At 40.5% G+C, this 25,782-nt stretch overlaps 1 protein-coding gene across 1 annotated transcript in view; it reads left to right on the top strand.

Annotated features, from left to right (window-relative positions):
- Window positions 1–25,782, top strand: part of pms1 (PMS1 homolog 1, mismatch repair system component) — a gene marked incomplete at its 3' end in the record, with an annotated part of 147,613 nt that overhangs the window by 3,023 nt on the left and 118,808 nt on the right. Inside the window, 8 exon segments of the mRNA XM_084688535.1 lie at window positions 10,940–11,089; window positions 11,387–11,569; window positions 12,266–12,368; window positions 13,384–13,547; window positions 17,955–18,071; window positions 22,528–22,650; window positions 22,779–22,928; window positions 23,238–24,013. Coding sequence (XP_084544661.1) covers window positions 10,958–11,089; window positions 11,387–11,569; window positions 12,266–12,368; window positions 13,384–13,547; window positions 17,955–18,071; window positions 22,528–22,650; window positions 22,779–22,928; window positions 23,238–24,013 — 1,748 coding nt within the window.

Below are 25,782 nucleotides of genomic sequence, written 5' to 3'. Positions count from 1 at the left end.
TACCGGCGCCAGTGTCTTTTTACCGGGTCTAGTAAAGGATAAGCTAACTCTAATTTTTTTTACAATATTTAGTTTGAAAGGTAAGAAGTTAAAGCTTAACGTGAAATCAGTAAATCAGCTGAAAACGTGATACAATAATTGTTATCAATATTTGAAGTGGCATTTCATCAGAATGTTAGCTAAAAACCGGTCGGGATTGGACACAGTGACGTTACGTCATCGCGCTGCGTGTACTTATGTGCTCGCACTAGCGCGCTTTGTCAGACGGCAGTCAATTGCATTAAGTTTGTCATACTAAGTCAAGTTAAGCTGTATTTAAACTTGTGTTAGATATAGGCTCAATAGCTCATAACATTTGTGTTTGTATTTCACTCATTTGATAGGATTATGATAAAACGCAGCAACTAGCTAGTGTCTGCACTGCACGGCGATGCTAGCTACTGTACGTTATCGAAAAGTCGGAGCAAATTTACAAATTAGGAGTGTCATCAATACAATAAGTACATTTTCAGCAACTACACTGCCCACTTCTCGATACATTTTTATTCAGATGCTGATTTACAAGTACCGTTTAGCTGAAATGTGAATTGTAAAAACGTAGAGCAATGCTGCCCTACAAAGCCAAAAGACCGTAACTCGCCGAAGTGTAGAACTGAGAAAAACGACTTCAAAGTTTTTGCACTTTCAAAGTTGCCACCATGGCAAAAGCAATGCACACGGCCACGTGACTTCTTCCAGAAAGAACGTTCCCTTTAAATAGTGTACAATGACAGCTCCCTCCTCCACCGCTTCAATTAAAATAACAGACCTGCAAACTTGTCGCTTTTCGGCGACAATCGCCGTTTTCTTGGTCAATTGGATAATTTATAGCCAGGCTGCCAGCCCAACTTCGTCCCGCACACAAAAAATGTGGTCGGGAAGTTGGGTCTCGATGTTCTCGTATTGTAGCCTGACGTTGTCATACTCATAATTCTAGTCAGAATGAGTCTGAAAACTCTCCGTTGGGCTGTGACTACGGGGCGTGTTTCAACCGAACTCGTAAAACAAATGCCTCTACGCTCAATTGGATGGACCTACAACCAATCAGAGCAACGTAATATGTTATTTGTTGAAAACAAATTTAGCCCAAGGGATCTTTCGGGACGTTGTTGATTACGTTACTGTTGATCATCTGTCCATCATTGTATTAAGCCCACCCTGGCAATTTCATTGGTCCGCCCAGATCCTGGTTTTATGTAGTTGTTCCCAATATGAAACCCTCCAGACCCAACTTCCTGACCAATTTTTTTTGTGGGCGGGGAGAACTTGGGCTGGCAGCCAGGCTACTCGTATTGGGAACAACTATATAAAACCAGGATCTGGGCGCACCAGTGAAATTGCCAGGGCGGGCTTTATACGATGATGGACAGATAATCAACAGTTACGTAATCAACCACGTCACCAAAGAGTGCTTGGGTTGAATTTGTTTTCAACAAACAACATATTACATTACTCTGATTGGTTGTAGGTCTATCCAATTGAGCGGAGAGGCATTTGTTTTACGAGTTCGGTTGAAACACACCCCATACTCACAGCCCAACGGAGAGTTCTCATATTCTGAGAGACTCATATTCTGACTAGAATTATGAGTAGGGTGGCAACGATTAGTCGACGTTATTGACAACATCGATGATAAAAAATAGTCGACAAATATTTCTGTTGTCGACAAATCATTTGATCTCATACAACCTGTTTTTAGGTGCCTGCAATAACGTGATTTGACCAGTGCTAGACTAATGCAGCCCTCCCGGAAATTTAGGATTGATTTAGGACAAAAAGAGATGTACTAGCCTGTTCAGTTGTCTCAAAGTGCAATACATATTTTTTTTTTCAAAAGCTGAAGTGATTTATTGGTTTGATTTATTAGTTAGAATAACTATAGCTCAATGTTTCAACCAATTGCAAATGCTTAATAACCATTCAAAGCTTTCTGATTTATCAATGAAAATAATAGATGATTAGTTGATTATCAAAATGATCGTTTGTTGCAGCCCTAATTATGAGTATGACAACGTCAGGCTAATGCTTCTCTAGTCGTCCGAGTGTCTGCTCCCATGTTTTTTTGTACAATAAAGGCTATAGAGTGAAGAGATTAAAAAACAATCTTTAGATGTTTAAGGACAGAGCAAGAAAGACAAATGATGAAGGTTAAAGGTTGGGAAATAACTTTTAGAGCAGACCGAGACCTATCGCTTGTTTGATTATGTTGACACAGCTCAGGGTCCCTTCACCAGCCAACTCAGTCTACAGTACACTCAACAAGAGGTAGACACAAGACAGCTTACACCCTCTACCTGAAACACATTATAGCATCAGATGTTTAAAAACAGTCCAACTCGGATGTTGTGTATTACTTTTAACAGGGTTTTTGGGGATCACTTGCAAGGGCTACCTCATTCAGGGTCAGCCAGTGTCGATTTTAAGTCTCCACTAAACACGAGAGGAAGAGCCAAGACTACATAAACACTTTCAACATGCTACATATTATGGTATTCGTTGTATAAAAACGTCTCAATAATGTTATCATATTTCTTTGTTTTTTGGCTATCCTGAGCACAGCCAGCTAAATCTCCAGGTCAGTGAGTGCCCAACGGTTGTAATCACCGCCACTGATTTAAAAAATGAAGAAAAGAAGGTAAATTAAAGACAAAACAGGGACACAGAAAGCAAGTATTCAATTAAAGCTCATTGAGCTACCATTGTGGTGCCGAGACTTGTAGGCTTACTAGGCTAGCTACTTGACGCATGATCACCTTGGTTGTTTTTACTATCAGCTGATCCTGTTACGAACCATTCGATTAGCTAACAAGATGATACATGAGTTCTGGTTGGTTGGAGAGTTGGGTAGTTGAGACGATTGCCTGATAAAGTTGCTAACTTTGAACTGAGCTACAGAAAAAATGTGCAAGAATTGGATGTGCCAACAAATGAAAATGTTTTAAGAAAAAAACGACATTGATAATATCAAAAATCCAGCTCCTCCATTGACGGGAACAGGTCATTTAAAAAACTAAAGCAGTTACTTGGACTCGGCCCACCACCTATTAGTAGTTATTAATGGGGGAAAGTGTGGGATTACATAGTTTTAACTACAATAATTGTAAAATATATATTAGTGCTGGGTAATGCGATTTTTAAAGGTTTTGATTTGACCCAAATGCTATTTCCGTAATTGTTTATGCTAAAATATTAAACATGAAAAAGTAAATAGTCGCTAAACGTGAAAAGCTTTGATTTTTGTTGTGTCCCAAACTGGGAATTCTGAAACGTCATCATATGTCTTTAAACTTCTGAGAAAGCTTGTCTAAATTGTCTAAATTATCTAGCTCTAACAGGGCTCTCCAGTTAAATCAAAAAATTTGACGTGAGACTATCACACCTGTCAACGTTTGGGTACAAAAATCCTGGAGACCGGGGAGACTGTAGCTACTTTAATGGCTGTGGTTGTTTTTGCATGCATTAGCCAGGTACAAAACAAGACTACTTTATTGTGTTGATTAGGTTAAAAAGATTTTATAAAGGAGGCAATGACAAAAGTCTCTCTGCTCCCACAATCAAGCTCTAGTAATGGATAGTGGCAGTGGCGGATTTAGGCATAGGCGACATGGGCAGCCACCCATAGGCAGGCTGATCTTTAGAATAATCTAAAACCAGTCTGCACCAGGGGCATAGACATTGTTAACATTCGGGGCTTAGCCCAATCCTAACAGGGCCATGTCTAGGCTTTATTTGACCTCAGTTATGGACGTCAACAGTGAATGCGGGTTGTTCGCCCAGGGAGCCATACAAGCTAAAACCGCCCCTGGATAGTGGCTTCCTTGTGCTTTCCAATTGGTGTAGAGTTCCGATGGACATACAAAGACTGGTCCTGCTTGAAAAGCATCAAATCCAGTCTTCTATTATTTTGCCATAGTTCTGTGAGCAGCCTAAAAAACTAGTTGTAGACAAAAGCAATGCATTCTGGAAGTTCACGCTCACGACTGACATCCCCCCCCCCCCCGACTGTCCCTTACACCCCCTCCCCTCCATCCTTTTTTGTGTGGAAATGAGCAACGTTTAAATGTCAATAGGCTCATCTTGTCATTGTAATGGTCAGTCAGTTAACCCTGTAAGGCCGACCAAGGCATAAATGTTTATGGGTCTAGTAGGGCTGCAACAACGAATCAATTAAAATCCATTATTAGAGGAAAGGCCATCGGAGAGACGTTGTTGAGTAACGTTGTTCTGGAACACATGACTGAGGCAGAGAAGTCAGTTCGACCCAAGTCATCGAAGGTGTGGGAGCATTTCACACTAAATACATCAAAACAGTGTGTTAATTGACCAAGGTGAAGTTAGTTTCATATTTGATATTCGTCTCACATTCGTAAGACGCTACTTTGCAGCATCGCGTTAGGGACCGGGTGAAAACAACCCATACCAAATTTGAAAAACTTTTATAATATTTTTTGGAATATAAAACCTCAAACAGGCACCAGAGTATTTTAACAATGTCTGGTATACTTCCACAGCCCTTACTTTTTCAATGAAGTTTCAAATAAAATGATAGAAAATCACAAATCTTTGAAAAATAGCTTAATCCTCACAAATGTTAATTTTTTTCAAAATGGTGTCAAAATCTTAAATATACACCAGATTATTCTAATAAAGTCTGGCCTACTTTCACAACCTTTCAATTTTCAATAAAGTTTTAAACAAAACTGAAATAAATTGCTCATCTTGGAAAATAGCATTAAATCCACGCTAATATTAATAACTTTTTCAAAATTGTGTGCCTGTTTGTGCACATTCTGAAGATTTTTTGCACTGTGAATTTGCACTGTCAGTTCTGTTTTTGAATAAAGGGTTGGAAATTAATGCTTTTTTATAAACTTTTATTAGAACAAAATCCTTGACAATGAGTCTCACACAGCATGTCATACAGTATTATATATAATTAAGACAACACTATAGTGATATAATACAAGTGTAGACCAAAGGAAAAGAACACAAATGGCAAATCCCAACGAGTTCACATAATTACATATTTAATCCAGCTTGTCGAGTCAAATGTCAACAGGATGTTCAATTTAACAGATATATTATAACAGTCGTCCATTTTGCTAAGTAAATGTCCATCTGGAGGCGTAGGCTTGCGGTCAAACTTTCCATACAATTCACAGCCTGCAGTCTCTGGGCCCACTGGTCCACGGTAGGTGGGTGAGGCTTGAGCCAGGTTACTGTGATAATTTTGTGGGCAATTAACATCATAACTCTGATCATATACCATTTGTTTTTCTCTAGCCCCCTTGAAGGTGTAGTTCCCAAAATCAGCTGTTGTGGGTCTATCAAACTGTCTAAGTTCAAGATCTCACATATCTCCCTCTTAACACCCTCCCAGAATTTCTGCAATTTAGGGCAATCCCAGAAAATGTGAGAAAAGTCCCCTATTAGACCACAACCTATCCAACAGAAAGGGGAATATTTCTTGTCATACTTAGCTATTACCATGGCTGTTCTAAAATATCTCATTCTTAGCTTCCAACTGAATTCTCTCCAGGTTGGACTACTTAAACATTTGTGCCAGGACACCCAAGAGCTCTCCCATTCTTCATCTGCAATTATGGTGTTGGCCTCCAATTCCCATTTACCTTTTATATCTTGTGTCAATAGATATATCAATATGAATTCTACTGTATAAGCAGGATATTATATGTCTTGTTGTAATTCTATACTCCGCTATCTCCACCCAATATTGTTCAAAATTGCTCGGTGTGTCCTTAATTTTGTCCCATTCCTTGTGTGTGGTTAAATAGTGTCGAAGTTGGAAATATCGGAATAGATCATTAGCTTCAATACCATACTTTGCTTGAAGTTGTAAGTTGTCAAATAATTGACTTATTATGGTCAACAACAATAACTTTGGTCAAAAACTTCTGAAATAAGGCAAAGATAAGCCGCCCTTCTCTTTAAGTAAGCAAAGAACTTTGAGTCTCACTCTAGGCCTCTTGTTCTGCCATATGAACCGGGAAACCAGCCAATCTAATAGCTTAAAAGTAGATACTGGGACCACAATAGGAAGAGAACAAAAGAGAAATAACAGCCTTGGCAGAACATTCATCCTAATGGTTTCTACCCTCCCAACCAAGGAAAAGGAAAGAACCTCCCACCTTTCCAAGTCATAGTTTGCGCTATATCATTTAGATGAAATAGGAGTCAATCACCTCCAAGTACCTAAAGCCCCCCTTTGACCATCTAAATTTCACAAGTCTGTCCAATTGTGCAGGCCAGCTTCCTGTAATCATCATTGCCTCCGATTTCCCCTCGTTAACCTTATGTCCTGAAACTTCCCCATAATTCCTCAGACATTGCATAACCGCAGGTATAGATGACAATGGATTTCTTATAAACAAAAGAATATCATCCGCAAACAACAATATCTTATGCATCATGACCCCCTCATCTGTTATACCTTCAATTTGATCATTACCCCTAATAACTCAGCCAGGGGTTCGATCCTAAAATAGGAGACACTGGACTTCCTTGCCGAACCCCTTTCTTAAGTTTGAAGAATTGAGAGCAGTGTCTGTTAACCCTAACTCTTGATATAGACCAATTATTTGTTTGTGTGCGCATCTCAAATGTTTACAATGTGGTTGCAGAAAAACGGGAAAGGATAGCATTTAAAACTAGAGAGGGTACAATTTCTGGGGAAATTGTAGGCAGTGGCGACTGGTGCATTTATTTCCAGGGGGGGCTACAAGTATATTTAGGCCGAATCCCAATACTCCCCCTTACCCTTCCCCCGAGCCTAGTATCTCGCCTTGCTGGGGGGGGTCCGGGGGCAGGCCCCCCCCCCCCCCCCGGGAGAAAAAAAATGCTATCTCAACACCAGAAAGCAGTCTTTTGGTGCATTCCTAAATGTATTTACTAATTTGTCAATTGAAGTGATGAAAACGACCTGGTAGGGCTGCACAATTATGGCTAAAATGATAATCACAATTATTTTGATCAATATTGAGATCACGATTAATTATCACGATTATTTGTTGATTTTAACCTAATCAAATTGTATTCTCACAATGCATTGTACCTGCATAATGGATGTGAATAAAACTCTAAATATACCATCAATAAAAAAGATACATAGGGCTCGACATTAAGGCTTGTTCGCTTGTCCGGGACAAGTGGATTTTTTTATTGGGCAAGTGGAAGAGAAATTTACTTGCCCCACTGGACAATTTAAAACTCACACAAAATAAAATGCAACGTTACTTCATGTTATGTTCCACTCATTACGTTTATTTGACCGATTTTATTTGACCGAATTCTGCATTAGCAAAACACAGATCTGTGTTCGCTCGAGTGGCTTAGTCCCAAGATCTCTACAGAACTTGCAGCTAATTTAATGCTCTACAATTGAACGGGGGCTTATTACTTGAAAGAGGAATTGGAAAACTGTGCCTAGCTCAAGTAGGCTAATGGCTAGTAGAACATAACATTTCAGAATAATTTCAGTAAATCAAGCAGCGCTGCAAGACCCAGTTAAATGTTATACAGCTAGCAAGCAAACTAACGTTAGCTAGCATCGCTAGCAACATTGGCTAACTCAACTTCGATCTATCCTCTGAATTTGCAAGCTATCTAAACTCATGCTGTATCTAAAATAAGGCTTTAGGGATTAGCGAAGGCAGGTCACAGGTAGTTTTTTTTTGTTTTCTTTGTTAAGATAACAGCCCTATGACCGACTGCTATCTGTTGCAGAATTTTCCTCACGTTACTCTTGTCTGTAACCGTCTACATCTAGAAACTGAGCTGCATGGTGCAGGGAACAACTCTGACTGGCTCATGGAGGCACGTGATCAGACTTAAGGTGTATTCGACTCCATGCAGCGCCGCAGCCGGCTGCAGCCTGCAGATTGGAGAAAGAGTTTACCATAGCCCAATACATAAAATGACAGATTTTCCGACTTAAGGAGACGTTTATAACTCCTCCCCAACAGCAAGCGGCAACTCTCGCTGGTCGTTTCATGCAGCCACAGCCGATGTCGAACGCACCTATTGGTTTACGGAACGCTAGATTGGCTTTGCAAAAAAAAAAAAAAAAATGATACGGAGCGTTCTATGAATGGAATGACGCATTTTAATTATCGCTCGATCACGCGAATTTGATCGTGGGAAGCCGAAATCGAGATTGTGATTAAAATTCGATTAATCGTGCAGCCCTACGACCTGGTCTATTGTCTTCCCCTGGAATTTGACTGTTGCTGAATTTATAGACCAATTTTTTGTTTGTAAACATTAGGGATGCGCACGCAATGTGGCTGCAGAAAACTGGGAAAGGATAGCATTTAAAATAGCAAAAGGACCACACGGATCATACAAATAGTCAGATTTAAAAAGACCAAAAAAGTCGGAGTCGAGGCTCCTTTTATAAATCACAATCAACGTGAGATTGACCGCACGTGAACGAGCCAGTGACCCCGCCTTGCCTCCTCCCATAAATGAGTATGCAGATGGCCTGTAAATGCGCTCCTGAGGTAATTTCTTTGTCTGAATTACCGTATTTCTTTGAATAAACGCCGCCCTCGAATAAATGCTGCACCAAAAATGAAAGTTAAACGCCAGCGTTTATTCAAAGAAATACAGTGACTGTGAGATTGTTTGGCGGCCTGTCATCAGGTATTAGTGACAAAAGAAAGTTGGCGGAGTGGAAAACTGTCCCTATTTGCGCCCTTTCTTGTTTTTAACCTGTAGCACTTTGAGATTTAGCTAAATGTAAAGTGAATTACAAATAAAATCATTATTATGATTATAGGGCCATAAATGCTGTGGGTTCAAAGAACTGGACTATGGCAGAAATTAAGAAGAAATGGTCCGATAAAAACTTTACATGAAGAAACGAGCGGTGGCGCATTGTAACAGCATGGCAGCTATAGGGTTAACGTGGCATGCATTTTCTGAGTGATTTTGTTGTTCGTTTGACACCCTCAAGTTTAACAGAAGTGGTGGCGGATTAGACAGAAGGCTATATAGTATTTCCCGTTTTGGTTTTTGGCATTTTGATGTGATCATCCACATTAATGATCAAACTTTTGTTTTTATGTATTTTGAATAGTCAACGTCATAAACGTAGTAGTGGAAACTATATTTTGTAATGTTTGGTGAGTTTTGGCATTATTCAGTTAGAATTTGCCATGTTACAGAGCCAGACAAGACTTTGGACAGTCAGCACGTTCTCACGTCTACTCAAAACTTTCCGTGACATCCCTCATATTCCCACGTCAAGTAAATCTTTATACATCAAAAAGTGTGCGTGAAAACCAGCGTACGCAAGCTTTTTGTGCGTATGCAACGTTTATACATGAGGCCCCTGGTATTTGGAACTGTTCATAATTCCCTTCACCCTGACTCCAGCTGAAGAAAAACAGCCACAAAGCATGATGCTGCCACCACCATGCTTCACTGTGGGTATGGTGTTCTTTGGGTGATGTGCAGTGTTGTTTTTGCACCAAACATACCTTTTGGAATTATGGCCAAAAAGCTCAACCTTGGTTTCATCAGACCATAACACATTTTCCCACTTGCTTTTGGGAGACGATGTTTGTTTTTACAAACTTCAACCAGGCTTGGTTGTTTTTCTTCGTAAGATAAGGCTTCCATCTTGCCACCCTACCTCATACATTTGAAGAATACGGGAGATTGTTGTCACATGTAGCACTCAGCCAGTACTTACTGCAGCTCCTGTAATGTTGCTGTAGGCCTTTTGGAAGCCTCAATGACCAGTTTTCTTCTCATCTTTTCATACATTTTGGAGGGATGTCGAGTTCTTGGTAATGTCTCTGTTGTGCCATATTTTCTCCACTTGATGATTGTCTTCACTGTGTTCAATGGTATATCTAATGCTTTGGAAATTATTTTGTACCCTTCTCCTACCTGATATCTTACAACAATGAGATCCCTCTGCTGCTTTGGAAGCTCTCTGCAGACCATAGCTTTTGCTCTGAGATGCAACTAATGCTGGGGACACACTAAACAATGTTTTAAATCTTACAAGATCTTCAAATCTTCAAACTGTGAGAGACTACAAACATGAGGAAAAAAAATCATAGAATTAGCCGTTTTGCTCCTACAGTGTGTGGTGTGCCATTAATTGACAAAGACAGCACACCACACACAAACAGATTTCCAACCAGTGTCCCGACTGTTAACACAAGAAATCTCACTATCTGTCGAGATTTAAGAATAAGCATGGCAGACGATATGCAGGAAGAAATTACAATGATAGTGTTTGGAATGATTTTCACAGAAAATTCACAAAAAGAAAAGAAAAAGGTTTGCTGTTGCCACAAACAATTCCATCTTACTTTGTGCTGCGCCGTGACTCCGTTTGTTTTGCTTCCGTCTTCTCTCAGCTTGCTTTCTGATTGTAAATGGTTTCGTTTCACGTGATAAACTCGGGTTCCCCCCACACATCAGGATTTCTGATCGTAAATATTCAACATGTTGATTATTTAGGATTCGCGATCGGGGCGCCTCCGACGTCTTTCCGAGCAGATTCGGTCACTCTTGAAACACCCCACACCAAAGGAACATCTGATAAAATAATCTGTAGAACCATCACGATAATCGGGATGTTACCTAGGATTGTCGGAAGGGGCAAAATCGGCCCGATTATTCTGTAGTGTGTCCCCAGCATAAGAAAAAGTCAAGAAAATCCTACTGGAACAGCTGACTTTTATTTGTGATTAATCAGAGTCACTTTAAATGATGGCAGGTGTGTCATGAATGTGATTGGTTAATTCTAAACACAGCCACATTCCCAGTTATAAGAGGGTGGTTCCAAATTCTCTGCCCAAATTATCATCCAATTTGTGTGGAGACAGATTACACCACATTTAGGTTTGCTTGTTTGTGCTAGTCATTTACAGGCGCAGAAATGAAACGGCTGCCTGCAGACACTGTGCGACTCTTGTCCAGCTCCCAAATCATCACCTGTGTGGTGAATGTGGTAAAAGAGTTGCTGGAGAACTCCCTGGATGCTGGTGCCTCATGTATTGAGTTAAAATTGGTAAAGTATTTATTTTCTACTACTCAACACTATAATCCTAATCTATTGTCCTAGGTCAGTGTTATGCAATCTATCACATTGTCCATGGTATTTGGAAGTTAAAAAGTAATTTAAATGAATAAGAATTGGCACACATTTTTAAACAACCAAACTTCCATACAATGTTTGTTGTATGATACATTCCCTTGCCATTTGAGTAGCATATATGATTTTATTCTTATGGTTTTATCTAGTTGTGATATAGTGTAATATAATTGTAGTCCTCTCTGTTATCGCTTTTTTGTTTATTACTCTCAGGAGAACTATGGACTGGATCAAATTGAGGTTAGAGACAATGGGTCGGGAATTAAAGTTGCAGATGCACATGTGATGGCTTTGAAACACTACACTTCAAAAATGTGTAGCTATGATGACCTGGAGTGCCTGGAGACATACGGATTCAGAGGAGAAGCTTTGGGATCCATCTGTGCCGTGGCAGAGGTGATAAATGGCTGTGGCTACACTAGGGTATTGGTTTTCAAACTGGGGGTACCCCTTGGGGTACGCAAACTAATGTTCAGGGGATACGCAAGAAAAAATCTGTAATGGCGCACAATGCATTGTATTTACTATAATTTTGCGATCTAATAGATGTTAATTTTCTCTGTTCTATGAACTTTACACATGCTTTTGGGAGCATTGGGTGCATTTTGTATTAATGATGGTTTCAATTGCGTGCTGACTACCAGTGCACACATGGCTAATTTGTGTGTTTGTACCAGCCAATTATGATGTCTTGTTTTTGCAATGTCTGCAAAATGCATGACCAATTATAACCCAAAGTTCTGCATTTTTTACAAGCCACTATACACTGTATTCCTGATGTGAAAGCTGAAATATTTCAAATAGTTGGGTCATTGTTTTGTTTGTTTATATGGAATGTGATACATTCTATAATATGACTATATCAGATGGGGGTATGTGGTGCACTCTATTTCTAATTGATTATGCAGATTATAAAGTTTGAAACCCCTGCACGAGGGTATTGATACAACAATCTTAATTAAGGACTGTTTTACTAGTCTGAGTAGTTGAGCCCTTATCATTTTGGGACCATGCTTAACATAGCCTAGTCTTTTCTATGCTGCAATCAAGCATGTCAAAATTATAATTGTATAATTGTATTTGTCTCACCAGGTAACTGTCACAACTAAGACTATTGAAGATGATGTCAGTACCCAGTATGTGCTAGACCACAAAGGCAAAGTCACTGCACAGATGCCCACTCATCTAGCAAAAGGTCCCACTTTATATTTCTAAATAAACAATATTACATGGCAGATCCAAAACATTATTTACAAATAGGAATAGGGCTGGGCGCTATTTTTTTAATCGATTTATCGAAGTAATGACTTCCCTAAATAAAGATATCGTAACATTAATTCATTTTCGATAATGTTGATAGGGAATAATTAGGAACAGCAGTCCATTTAATTTCTGTTATGCAGCAGGAAGTTGCAGAGAAATGGTAGCCTACGTACGCTAACTAAAATATACTGACTTAGCACCTCAAATGGAGTAGCTAATGTTAACCGCGGAAAATTAGTCTTATTGCCGAAAACAGTGGCAGTGATAGCTATGGTGAGGGAGCAACTTCCAATTTAGAATGATTGATAAAAAGGGGTTGTCTTCAGTTATTTGGAAGTGATTTGTCTTTTTGAAATCCGACAAAGAGCAGAGCAATATTCGGTGCAAATTGTGTAGTAAACAAACAGGTGGCTACCAAATACGACAAACCTTTTTTACCACCTGAAGCAAAATCACTCGTTGGAACATGCAGAAAGTGTGAGTTTGCGCCAAGGTATTGATAAAAAGCTTTTTTAAAGTTTAAAAAAAGCATAAGTTACTTGACCCCAGGTACGTGCTCCCTGACTGCACACATTTCTCTCACACCACGCTGCCTAAACTTCATGCCGAGTGTAGGGAAAAAGTTGAGGAAAAGACTTACTTTGCTACTACTACGGATCTGTGGTCTATCGTCTTAATTATCGTTATCGAAAGGAAATATAAATATCTATTGTGATTTTTTACCCATATTGCCCAGCCCTAAATGGGATTTTTTTTTCTTCTTATTCATATAAAATTGTCAGATTTTACAATTACAGAGCATAAATTGCCAATAGTGAATGCAATACATATCTTAATTTTGTTTACATTGAATTTTTATTTAACTATTTAAAAGTCTGTCCCATGTGAAAACAACAAAAAAAGCTAAATCTTGTACTACCCCATAACCTCAATTTTTTTCATTTTAGGTACCACAGTTAGTGTGTTGAAGCTTTTTAAAAGTCTTCCTGTGAGAAGGCAGTACTGTGCCAACATAAAGAAGTGCAAAGAAGAACTGAAGAAAGTGCAAGACATCATGATGGCCTACGCCATCTTAAAACCAGCGCTAAGGCTCATCTTCATTCACAATAAGGTAGCATAAATGCATGACCTTGTCAAATGTGATTATTGATTTTCAGAAGAGAAATTGTATAGACAAATGCTGTTTGTAAAGTGTAAAGGCAGAATTCAATTGGCACTGTGTAAAACTGAATAGATGCAGTTTCAATACAATTTATTTAGTTGGAACAATTACATATGATTTAACAAAGCACTATGTGATCAGTCATTACGAAGGAGGTGCTAACCACAGATTGTTCGCAAGAGTGATAAGGACATTCAGACAAGTTCTCCCTTATAAAACCAGGATCTTGGTGGACCAATGAAATTGCCAGAGCGGGCTTTATACGATGATGGACAGATGATCAACAGTAACTTAATCAACAATTTCACGAAAGAGCCCTTGGGTTGAATTCGTTTTCAACAAACAACATATTACATTGCTCTGATTGGTTGTAGGTCTATCCAATTGAGCGAAGAGGCATTTGTTTTACGAGTTCGGTTGAAACGCCCCATAGTCACAGCCCAACGGAGAGTTTTCAGACCCATATTCTGACTAGAATTATGAGTATGACAACGTCAGGCTAGGCCATTGATTAGATCAGTCTTAAATACCTTATCTTACCATTTGTTTAAACACAACCTCAGTCTCTTATAAACACATACGTTGTAACTGTGTCAAAAAATGCCATTACAAAAGTCCTTGCTGTATGTTATAGGGAAAGCTGAACTAAAATGGCATACAAATCAAACTTTGCAAACATTAGGTGTTATTTTTCAGAACCATTTCATTTTCTTAACCTTGAATTATATGCCTAGCCACAAGGTGTCCCCCTCTAGCTACAGGTACCTTGAGTCTCACAAGCATATAAAACCCATACTTATGTGATAAAGCTGGCAAATACGCCTCGCAGGGTTGTAGAGGTAATAACTTTATATTGTCAGGTATCTGATTACCAGATTTTTTTTTTTTATACATGCTTAAATCCATGTATTCTCAGGTGTCCTTTATTACTTAGGACATATTCTCATACTGCACGTTTTTACAATATTCTTTGCTGATTGGTGGGAGGGACTAGGTTAATCCACCAAAAAACGCTAAGATCGAGTGATTTGTCTGAAATTGTCTCCAACTATGATTACTGATTACTGTTGACTAGATTCCTTAAAACAAATGAAGATTAATTAAGATCTTCCTGCTTATTATTAATAGTTATTCCCCTGAATGGAAGAAAATCATCCAATCGGGCTTCAAGACTGGCCACTCCACAGAGACTGCCCTCCTTTCAGTCACCACTGCCCTCCGGTCTGCCAGAGCAGCTTCCAGGTCATCCATCATCATTCTGCTGGACCTTTCTGCAGCGTTTGATACGGTTAACCACCAGATCCTGCTCTCCAGACTTTCTGATAAGGGCATCACTGGCACTGCACTCCAGTGGATCTCATCCTACCTGTTGGGAAGATCCTACCAGGTGTCCTGGGGAGGCAAACTATCAGGCCAGCTCTCCACTGTTGTCCCTCAGGGCTCCGTTCTTGGACCCCTCCTCTTCTCTCTGTACACCACCTCACTTGGACCAATCATCACCTCCCATGGCTTCTCCTACCACTGCTACGCTGACGACACGCAGCTGTACCTGTCGTTCCCCCCAACTGATCCGGGGATCTCAGCTAGGATTGAGGCCTGCCTCACAGACATCTCCGCCTGGATGTCTGAGCACCACCTCCAGCTGAACCTTGCCAAAACAGAACTTCTCATCATCCCGGCTAAACCCTCCATCTCCCACTATCTGTCAATCACCCTGGGATCTGCGACGGTGACCCCTTCATCCTCTGCCAGGAACCTTGGGGTTACCATGGATGACGAGCTCTCCCTCACGGCCCACATTGCTGCAGTCTCCCAGTCGTGTAGATTCACCTTCTACAACCTCCGGAGATACCTGTCTGAGCACTCCACCCAGCTGCTGGTCCAAGCACTGGTCCTCTCCAAGTTGGACTACTGCTGCTCGCTGGTCTCCCAGAATGTGCAACCCGCCCTCTTCAGAGGATTCAGAACGCAGCGGGCCGCCTAGGGATGGGTATCGTTAATTTTTATCGATATTGATAAAATTGGAGACTGCTTAACGATTCGAGTCTTTATCGATACCACTATCGATACTTTTCTATTTCTTAAGTAAAACAGATGTAAAATAGAACAAGGGGAACGTGTTGCTCTCAGGAGGAGGCTGGTTAAAAGGAGCAAATAGGCACAATGGATCTGACTCTGGCTATAACCTAAATCTGTCCACAACCTGGATGAGTAACTAGACTGTGATTGGTTGGTTGACGAAGTGACATTGTCAAGCTCATCGACTTTATGAAAAGTTGAACACGTTTCAACAAAATGCACCTGATATAGCTAAATGACCAGCTAACCAAACCCAAACCTTCCTTATCTTATCCCTATTTTCTTCTGTCTCTGTTTTTGTTTAACACGATGTTTAAGCATCCCACAGAGCCATGCTTGCGGTGGCTATGTTTTGAATTATCAACAGTGAGGGGGGAGGCTTGTCTATACTCACACAATGTGCTCGTAAATTATTTTTGCAGTTCGCGCACACATCAAATTTTAGGGGCATATGCGCGTGAAATAGTTGCACTGTTGAGCCCTGAATTGGCTTATTATTGTCAACGACGGAGACTCGCTACGAAGTTGTGGTGCGCTCACCAGATGATTGTCCTGCAAAGGCAGCTGGAGTTTGCACCGTTGCGACTCTGAGACAGTCGAAGTACTGCTTTTTATCTTTATCTGATGCACAACGTTGAGGTGCCTTTTCATCGCAGTTGTTTCCCCCCCTTTACAAGAAATTACTTTAGAACATATATTGCACTTTGCTTCGTCTTTATCTTTGGCTTTAATAAAATGTAGCCAAGCCTTTGACCGTTTCGTGCGTTCTGCCATTGTAGCTAGTAACAACATTTTATAAATGAAGCGAGCTCGCTACCTAGGTAGCGCTTGAGGCAATAACATTCTTCTTTGTTTAGTTTAAAGGCGGTTGGCAGGCCATTCAATTGAATTTAGTCATTTTATTAGTTTATACGTTGTATGTTTGTGCACCAGCGATTTGATTTAAATAACATTACTTATTTCTCGAGACATAAGCCAACGTTACATTATATTACTTGGTCTCAATAGCGGTATCGATAAGCTTGGACCTTATTGATATTCGGGTTTTGAGAATTTGGAACCGGGTCCTTACAGAACCGGTTCTCGATACCCATCCCTAGGCCCGCCTGGTCTACAATCTACCCAGACGCTCCCATGTTACCCCGCTTCTCATCTCTCTCCACTGGCTACCCATCAACGACCGTATCAGATTCAAGACCCTGGTACTGACCTTCCGAGCAGTAAACGGGACTGCACCCGACTACATCAAGTCTCTCCTGCAGCCTTACACCCCCACCCGTCACCTGCGGTCAACCGCCTGGTGGTCCCACCGCTCAAGACTGCCCGGTCCCAACACAAGCTCTTCTCCTGCCTGGCCCCCCAATGGTGGAACCAGCTCCCCACCTCCATCAGGGACACTGACTGTCTCCCCACAAGAAAAGGCTCAAGATACACTTGTTCCGGGAGTACAACGGCACTTAGGAATGCTTGCTTGATTGGACCTGATGTTAGTTTCCTCCAGGATCACAACTCTCTTATTGAGAGAGTTGTTGCTCCTGTAGGTTAGTTATAACGAAGTTAACTCTTGTACTCGCTCTGAAATATTTTACTGTTGATTGTTCTTCTACAGGTACAGTCTTGCACTTTTTGGGGTTCATGTTGTTTTAATTTGTAACTTGGATAACTGCATGCTCTTATGGGTCTTCCCTTTGGCACTTGTTTAGTTTTCCACAATGTATGCTTCATGTTTGGCTGCTTGCAGTGTTTGGAACTACCTTTTTGTTATGATCAGTGACCTATGCTCTTTTGTAAAGCTCTCTCTTGGAAGTCGCTTTGGATAAAAGCGTCTGCTAAATACATAAATGTAAATGTAAATGTAATCAATGCTCATGATTGTAGAATGAGCTATTTAAGCAGGTCTCCATGTACTATTGGCCATATAGTGTACGTTCAAGCTGTAAAGAAACAATAAACAACCTATTAAGTAAACTCAAATACAAGGACAAGGCAATTGAAAGAATATATTTTGAACGGTTTTCAAATGTATTTAAATACATATGTAATATAAATACTGTATATTCAGATGACATTCCAAAAAGGACTTGGCTACACCCTTTTTCCTATGGTTTTCCACAGTTTATTGTGCAATTATTATCCCAATTTTGGCAACTTAGACTTGGAAGTACCTTTTTGTAATCGCAATGGAGAGAGTGTTGTTTAAGTGCTTTGTTTTATAATCCAATTGGTGTTTTGTTAGGTGAACTGAAACGCTTTGCTGTTTCTATTGTATTTCCACAGGTTGTAGTATGGCAAAAGACCAAAGCAACAGATCACAGGATGGCCCTCCTGGCCACACTCGGGGCAAACACTGTAACAAATCTTGTCCATTGTCATCATCGACTAGAGCAACCAGAGGTCAGTGACAGACATAGATATGGCGGTGGTTATTGGTGGCCAAGCGGCAAAGCCACTTAAGTGTTTCTTCCTTTTCTTCTTCTTATTATTGGTGGCCAAGCCACGAAGCGGCGAAGCCACTTAACTGTTTCTACCTTTTCTTATTAGGGGCCAAGTAGCGAAGCTGCGAGGCACCTATTGTTATTGTTATTATTATTTTTAAAACAATTACCTATTGTTTTATTACTATTATTATTTAGGGTTCCCCCGGTAGGAGGAAACCTATTGTTATTGGCCGCGTTTCCCAGATTTGTTAATAAGCTCTTAAACGCTTAGAGCTTCTTAGGAGCGCTCTTAAGAGTTTCCCAGAGTTGTTCTTAGCTTAAGAAGATCTTTCACTAAGAAGGAAATGTAAGATCAGCCTGACCCACTCTTAACAGCCTTCTTAGCGACTCAACACTCACTGCAGCCGTGTCAAGGAAAGTTATACCTGACACTCAAAGGAATACTAAAACCATGCGTGATGATAAATGTGCGCCCACGGCTGCAGAACAAGAAAAATTATAGCATAAGAAGAAAAATAACAATATAAAAATAAATAATTGCCCATGTGTTCCTGTAGCTACATAAATAAAATGAATCATCATTACTATCACTCATTACGTTTTCACAAACATTTGGCATCTGCATGAGTTTACGTTAGATATAAAAACATCAACAACCCTCAGGTATTTCACAGATATCAGGGAAACTGACAGGTGTAATTGAACTCGGCTGGAACCTCATCAAGAGATCGAGGCTCCACCTCAGTCTATAAATATAAGGCGTTGCTGAAGTGAGACACCATGGCTGCAATACAGCATATTCTCGCTGCTAATTAACAGCGTTACCATGCGCGAAGCCAGATAGTTTATATAAATGCCTATGTGCGTCAGCACTTATCCCCACTGAATGTGCTGTCGGACCGGGCTGTCCAGTCCAAGTACCGGCTTCCCCGTATGGAGATCCAACGCCTCGTCACTCTAGTGTCACCACACATCCGGAGGGCGACCCGCTGCAATTTTGCCCTCAGTATCCATCGTTCGTTGGGGGGGCTGCGCTTGGATGGGGAATCATCGGAAGATGAAGCCCCCAACCTCGCCCCCCGCGAATCCCGAGCAGCACTCCACCAAGCTGGTGTCCAGACCAGAGAGGAGCTTGTCAAACTCTTTTGATGTCTATCAGCCCCTACGCCGTCACCACCAGTCACCAAGCAGGGATATCAGCACCACCCTACTCCCAACAAAAAACCCACTACCACTACCATCACACAACCCATATCAACTATCATGTGCAGTGCCTTGCGAAAGTATTGGCCCCCCTTGAACTTTTTGACCTTTTGCCACATATAAATAATAATAATAAATCAAAAACTGAAAAATTGGGTGTGCAAAAGTATTTGGCCCCCTTAACTTAATACTTTGTAGCGCCACCTTTTGCTGCGATTACAGCTGTAAGTAAGCACATCGAGAGACTGAAATTTTTGCCCATTCCTCCTTGCAAAACAGCTCAAGCTCAGTGAGGTTGGATGGAGAGCGTTTGTGAACAGCAGTTTACAGTTCTTTCCACAGATTCTCGATTGGATTCAGGTCTGGACTTTGACTTGGCCATTCTAACACCTGGATCTGTTTATTTGTGAACCATTCCATGGTAGATTTTGCTTTATGTTTTGGATCATTGTCTTGTTGGAAGACAAATCTCCGTCCCAGTCTCAGGTCTTTTGCAGACTCAATCAGGTTTTCTTCCAGAATGGTCCTGTATTTGACTCCATCCATCTTCCCATCAATTTCAACCATCTTCCCTGTCCCTGCTGAAGAAAAGCAGGCCCAAACCATGATGCTGCCACCACCATGTTTGACAATGGGGATGGTGTGTTCAAGGTGATGAGCTGTGTTGCTTTTACGCCAAACATAACGTTTTGCATTGTTGCCAAAAAGTTTGATTTTGGATTCATCTGACCAGAGCACCTTCTTCCACATGTTTGGTGTGTCCCCCAGGTGGCTTGTTTACTTTAAACAACACTTTTTATGGATATCTTTAAGAAATGTCTTTCTGCTTGCCACTCATCCATAAAGGTTTTTTTATGGATGAGCAGTATACGACTGATTGTTGTCCTATGGATAGAGTCTCCCACCTCAGCTGTAGATCTCTACAGTTCATCCTGAGTGATCATGGGCCTCTTGGCTGCATCTCTGATCAGTATTCTCCTTGTATGAGCTGAAAGTTTAGAGGGACGGCCGGGTCTTCGTAGATTTGCAGTGGTCTGATACTCCTTCCATTTCAATATTATGACTTGCACAGTGCTCCTTGGGATGTTTGAAGCTTGGGAAATCTTTTTGTATCCAAATCCGGCTTTAAACTTCTCCACAACAGTATCTCGGACCTGCCTGGTGTGTTCCTTGTTCTTAATGATGCTATCTGCGCTTTAAACGGACCTCTGAGACTTTCACAGAGCAGGTGCATTTATACGGAGACTTGATTACACAGAGGTGAATTCTATTTATCATCATTAGTCATTTGAGCCCTTGAGTCATTTAGGTTAACATTGGATCATTCAGATATCCTCACTGAACTTCTGGAGAGTGTTTGCTGCACTAAAAGTAAAGGGGCCAAATACTTTTGCACGCCCAATTTTTCAGTTTTTGATTTGTTAAAGTTCAAAATATCCAATAAATTTCGTTCCACTTCATAATTGTGTCACACTTGTTGTAGATTTTTTTTTACACCTTTATGTTTTGAAGCCTGAAATGTGGCAAAAGGTCAACAAGTTCAAGGGGGGCCAATACTTTCGCAAGGCACTGTATAGGGCTCAAGGCCGTAGCCATGGAGTCAACATTGGTGGGTACGAATTACATTTTTTATGATAATTTCGGACAGCATGCGTAGTTGCCTGTCGTAGCGTAGCACATTTATATTTTTATATCAATATATTGGGCGGGACATTTTAACCAGATTTGAATATTGGGGGGATGTGTCCCCCCAATATGTATTATGATTACGGCCTTACACGGTGTTGTGTGTGATTCATGCAATGATAAAGTGGTGGGTGATCGATTTTCCTGGCATTGATTTGATTTAGTTTCAACACCACGGCGGTGGACAGCTCCCACTAAGAGCTTCTTAAAAGGCTTCTTTGGCGAGATCTTAAGAAGGCAGTTAAGAACGCGTCTGGGAAACACCCCTATCTTAGCGCTCCTTCTTAGCCTCACCCTTCTTAAGAGCCTTCTTTAGTCCTTAATAACGATCGAATCTGGGAAACGCGGCCATTGTAGGTTTTATTATTATTATTCTCGTGTAATGGGAGTCAATGGCAGCCCCTAGAACCATATAACTTTTTGCGAAATTTGGCACACTCTTTAAGGACAGTCCCTTCTATACTTACACCAAGTTTCATGTCTACCATTAGCTATTCTAACAAAAGCTATCACGTTTTTTTTTTGTTTTTTTTTCAAAACAGTTTGCCTGGTACAGGCAATCAAAATGTGCCGTTAAGCCAGCAAACAGGAAGTTGGGTCGTATTTCAGCAAATCTTTGGATTCACACCAAACTTGCTGCGTGCACTAGATACCCTCTTCTGAGGATGTCTAAAATGTTTTCTGGGTCATTGGACTGCTTGGCCACCTGATTGCTACTTGCAGCTATATTTGGATTTGGTCAGATTTGGTATCCCATTTGTAAGTCTGCAGCCTGGATGTTTCTATACAGTTACAATTTGTGAAGAATATACATTTTTCAATGGTTCGCAATGTTTGGAGGAATCCGCCATTGCTGCTTGCAGCTATATTTAGGATTCCTCCGTTATTCTTGTGCAATGGGAGTCAATGGCAGCCCCTAGAACCCCTCTACAACTTTGAGAAATTTGGCACACTCATTAAGGACAGTCCCTTCTATACTTACACCAAGTTTCATGGCTCCCATTAGACCACTCTAGCGCCACCAATGGGTCAAAGTTGGACTTGTGTTTACACACACAACATTTGAACCGTATGACTGATTTTCAAAAATGAGGTACTATTGGAATCCCTGGATCAAGACTAGTTCAACACACCCTATGACGTCAATTTCTGGCTATATAGATTTTCCGCCATTTCCAGTTTTATCAAAAACCTTTTGAAAGCCTACTCCTCCTACAATTGTTTTCCAATCTTCCCCAGAATTGGTACACATCATCGTCAGAGCAACCCTCAGCCGTTAAGCCAGCAAACAGGAATTTGGGTTGTATCTCAGCAAATATTTGATGGATTCACATCAAACTTGCCGCGTGTACTCGTTACCCTCTTCTGAGGATGTCTCAAATGTTTTATGGGTCATTTGACTGCTTGGCCACCTCATTGCTGCTTGCAGCTATATTTAATGAATACATTTGTCTTATTATTAGGTGGTGTTTCTTTTTGTGGTATCTATGTGGATTTTATCCTTGATCATCTATCTTTCACAGATTTCAATAGATGGATACTTTCCTAAACCTGGTACGGATTATTGTTCTAACAGCTCCAGTAACCCTGACAAAGCATTCATCTTTGTTAACAATCGGCCTGTCCAACAAAAAGATATCCTAAAGGTAAGGCCATGTTCCAATATAATTTAAATTGAATATACATGAAATATATTGAGTTTCAAGCCCCATTTTATTCAGCATTTATTGTAGCTTGATTGGTTCTCACTTTGGTTGTTTTCATACCCTATTAGTTAGTGCGGCAGCACTACATGGCCCAGCCATACCTGGCAGACTCAACACGCTGTCGCTATCCCATCCTAATGCTTAATATTGTAGTTCCAGCCTACAGTGTAGATGTCAACCTGAAGCCTGACAAAACAGAAGTTCTGCTTCACAATAAGGTGATATTTCCTGTTTACTAGTATCACTGAAGTTACTATATTACTTGTAGTTAATGTAGATGTCAATAGTTATCCTGTCCAACAATACAACCAATTGTTGCCAAAAAAAAGAGCATTTATAGTAGGAGCATCTATGATACTATTTGGGGGAGCCACAAGGGATACATTGGGCAAGCCCTATCCATTAAAGATTCAGGGCTACTTTCCCATGAATGTTTTAATGTTCTTGTAATCTCAGAAACAAGCGACCAGAATCTTGTACTAAAATGAATTACTGTTCCTCCCTCTCTTTTTACAACGACAATTTAGGAGGCTGTGCTGACTGCAGTGGAAACCCTACTGGTTTCCCTCTATAGGTCCGGGCCAAATGCTGAGGCGTTACCAATCAGTAGAACGGACTGGAGAGCATCTTCCATTTCAGTCAGTCCTCAGCATGCTAGATGTTCATTGCCTGCCAGTTTGGCAATGTCAGAAGATATGGAAAATGTCAGGGATGACAATGTGTCCAAGGCTACATCTGTCTGTGTTACCAGCGCTATATCAAAGTTTTCGGGGGCTGACACACTTCTACATCATCAACCTGCAATTAGCAATTCCTCATCTTCCTCCGCAGATGACTGGATAGTTAATGAGATCCCAGTGGACTTAAATGTTTCCCTTCTAGAAGATGACACAGTACTAAGGACAGACTAAACAGATACAGTTCTAGGGGAAAACTTGACATGGTTGTCCGAAGAAAGTTGGAGTAGAGGCACTGCTCTGCTTGACCCCTGTACAGAGGAAGCCCTGCAGTCTGTTAAACTCTCTTCACCCACTGGGAGAGGCTATTTGGGCATAGGTAATGTCAAAGGCCAGTGCCGTCTTGAAAAAAAGTTGTCTTATGCCATTACAGATAAACAGCCATCACTGACCGCTATTGATCTGATCAGTCATCATGTCCTGAAGACACCCCTTTCCCCTGCTTCACTGTGTGAGAAGGAGTACAGAAGTGAGGTTTTACAGGAGAAGCCAAAAGCAAGCCTCAAGAACATCGGCACTGCTGTGCAGGAGAGAAGGAAGATCCTGGGGAAGGAGGACAGAATAAGGTATGTTAGAGGTACTCTGGTGAATTATTTGTTTTATTGATTGTTTAGTTATCCACTCCCATCAGTTACAAATTGTCATATATATTCCATATTGGAATCAATATACAGTGCACAGTCCATACATTTACATTTAGTCATCCATACATATTTGGACACTGACACAAGTTTTGTTAATTTGGCTTTTTACCAGAACATATTCCAATTAGTTAAATGATGAATATTTGCTTAAGGTGCAGTCTCTTAGCTTTTGGAGTCAAATTGGAGGGAGGGTTTAGAAATTACAGCTCCATAATATGTAGCCCCCTTTTTATTCAAGGGACCAAAAGTAATTGGACAATTGACTCAAAATTTGTATCATGGACAGGTGTGGGCTATTAGTTGCTTCTTCTTAATCACCTAGAGAGGGTACAATTTCTTTGGAAATAGTGAGATGTGCTGGCGTCGGTTGCAGCTGGGCCCGCTTTTTTTTTCTTCTTTTTTCTATCACCTCCAAACCTATTGTTTAAACTAACATCAAACATCCAAAGATTCTGTCCTTCCAAACAATCTCGTTCACATGAGATTTTGTGTACTTAAATTTTACAACTGATATTTCTGTTTATTTTAAGTATGCATGCTTATTATTTAAGAAGATTGCATAGATTAAAAAGCATACGTTTGTTGCTGCTCATTTACACTTCAGAATACCAAGAGTGAAGTGTAGAATGAAACGGTTCTCCTCATGTAGTGCATGAGGGAATGGTGATGGGCTATATGGCAGCCACACATAGTGGAAACAATCGCATGAAAACTACGAAATATAGCAATCCTGTGTAAAAATAATCCTTACCTACATGACTTAAACTTCCCCTTAAGTATTTCCCTTCTTGTGATATTTTAAGCATTTACTCTATTGTATTCATTCATTTGAACCCCTCTGAAACAACCTGATTCAAGCATGTGTCTGCATGGAAATCGCCATTCAAACACTATCATTTGCAAAGTGAAAATATGCCCCCAAAAACTTAAATACGCTTAATGTATTTTTGGATAACTGGCCACTATAACAAGTTTACTGGAAGTGAGTATTTTCAGTAACGTCCTTGTCTGAAGACTCAGGGCTCATGTGACCGGCTATCCACGTTTTAAGTAAGGAAAAGCACATTCAACTTTGTCAGCTTCTCAAATACTCCCTCTACATCAGCCCCTCTCAATCCTGGTCATTGATCCTGTTCCTTGGGCCTACTGTAGCCCAACATATTTTAGATGTTTGTCTGCTCTAAAAGGAGACCTCCTTGAAGGGAATGGCATACAGTTTAAGCTGTGGCATTGATGTTCAGTTTATTAGTCAGATTGTTTCACCAATTGAAATACTAATCTGGGATTTTTGATAAGGGGAGTGCCAAAAATGTACGGTTGCTTCCTAAACAGCAGTGGAATTAAATGTTTTTCACTGTACAGTGTTACAGTGAGCTTCACGTACAGGTATATAATGATTATTATTGGGTATGTTCAAGCCTTCAGCAAGCACAACCATTGTTCTCTCTCATATATATTTATTATTTTTATTTATTTTCCCACCCCTAAGGATACCTCAATATTTAGAACACATTGACAATGTTGGTGTCAAAAGGTTTGTCTTGTTAACGATTGCGTTGCTTTTTTTTTCTGCCTTATGTGGCACAAGGGAACTCAGTGCTAGCCTAACGTCACAACGTCATCAGACGTTAGCAACAACGCATAGAAACAATGTTCTAGTAAGACAGACAGCGATATCAGCGAGCCCTCAG

Source organism: Hypomesus nipponensis, chromosome 23, assembly GCF_054491055.1.
Source record: "Hypomesus nipponensis isolate SF chromosome 23, ASM5449105v1, whole genome shotgun sequence".
Taxonomy (NCBI): domain Eukaryota; kingdom Metazoa; phylum Chordata; class Actinopteri; order Osmeriformes; family Osmeridae; genus Hypomesus; species Hypomesus nipponensis.
Note: the sequence above shows the minus strand (reverse complement) of the source record. Positions and strands in the feature narration are given on the sequence as shown.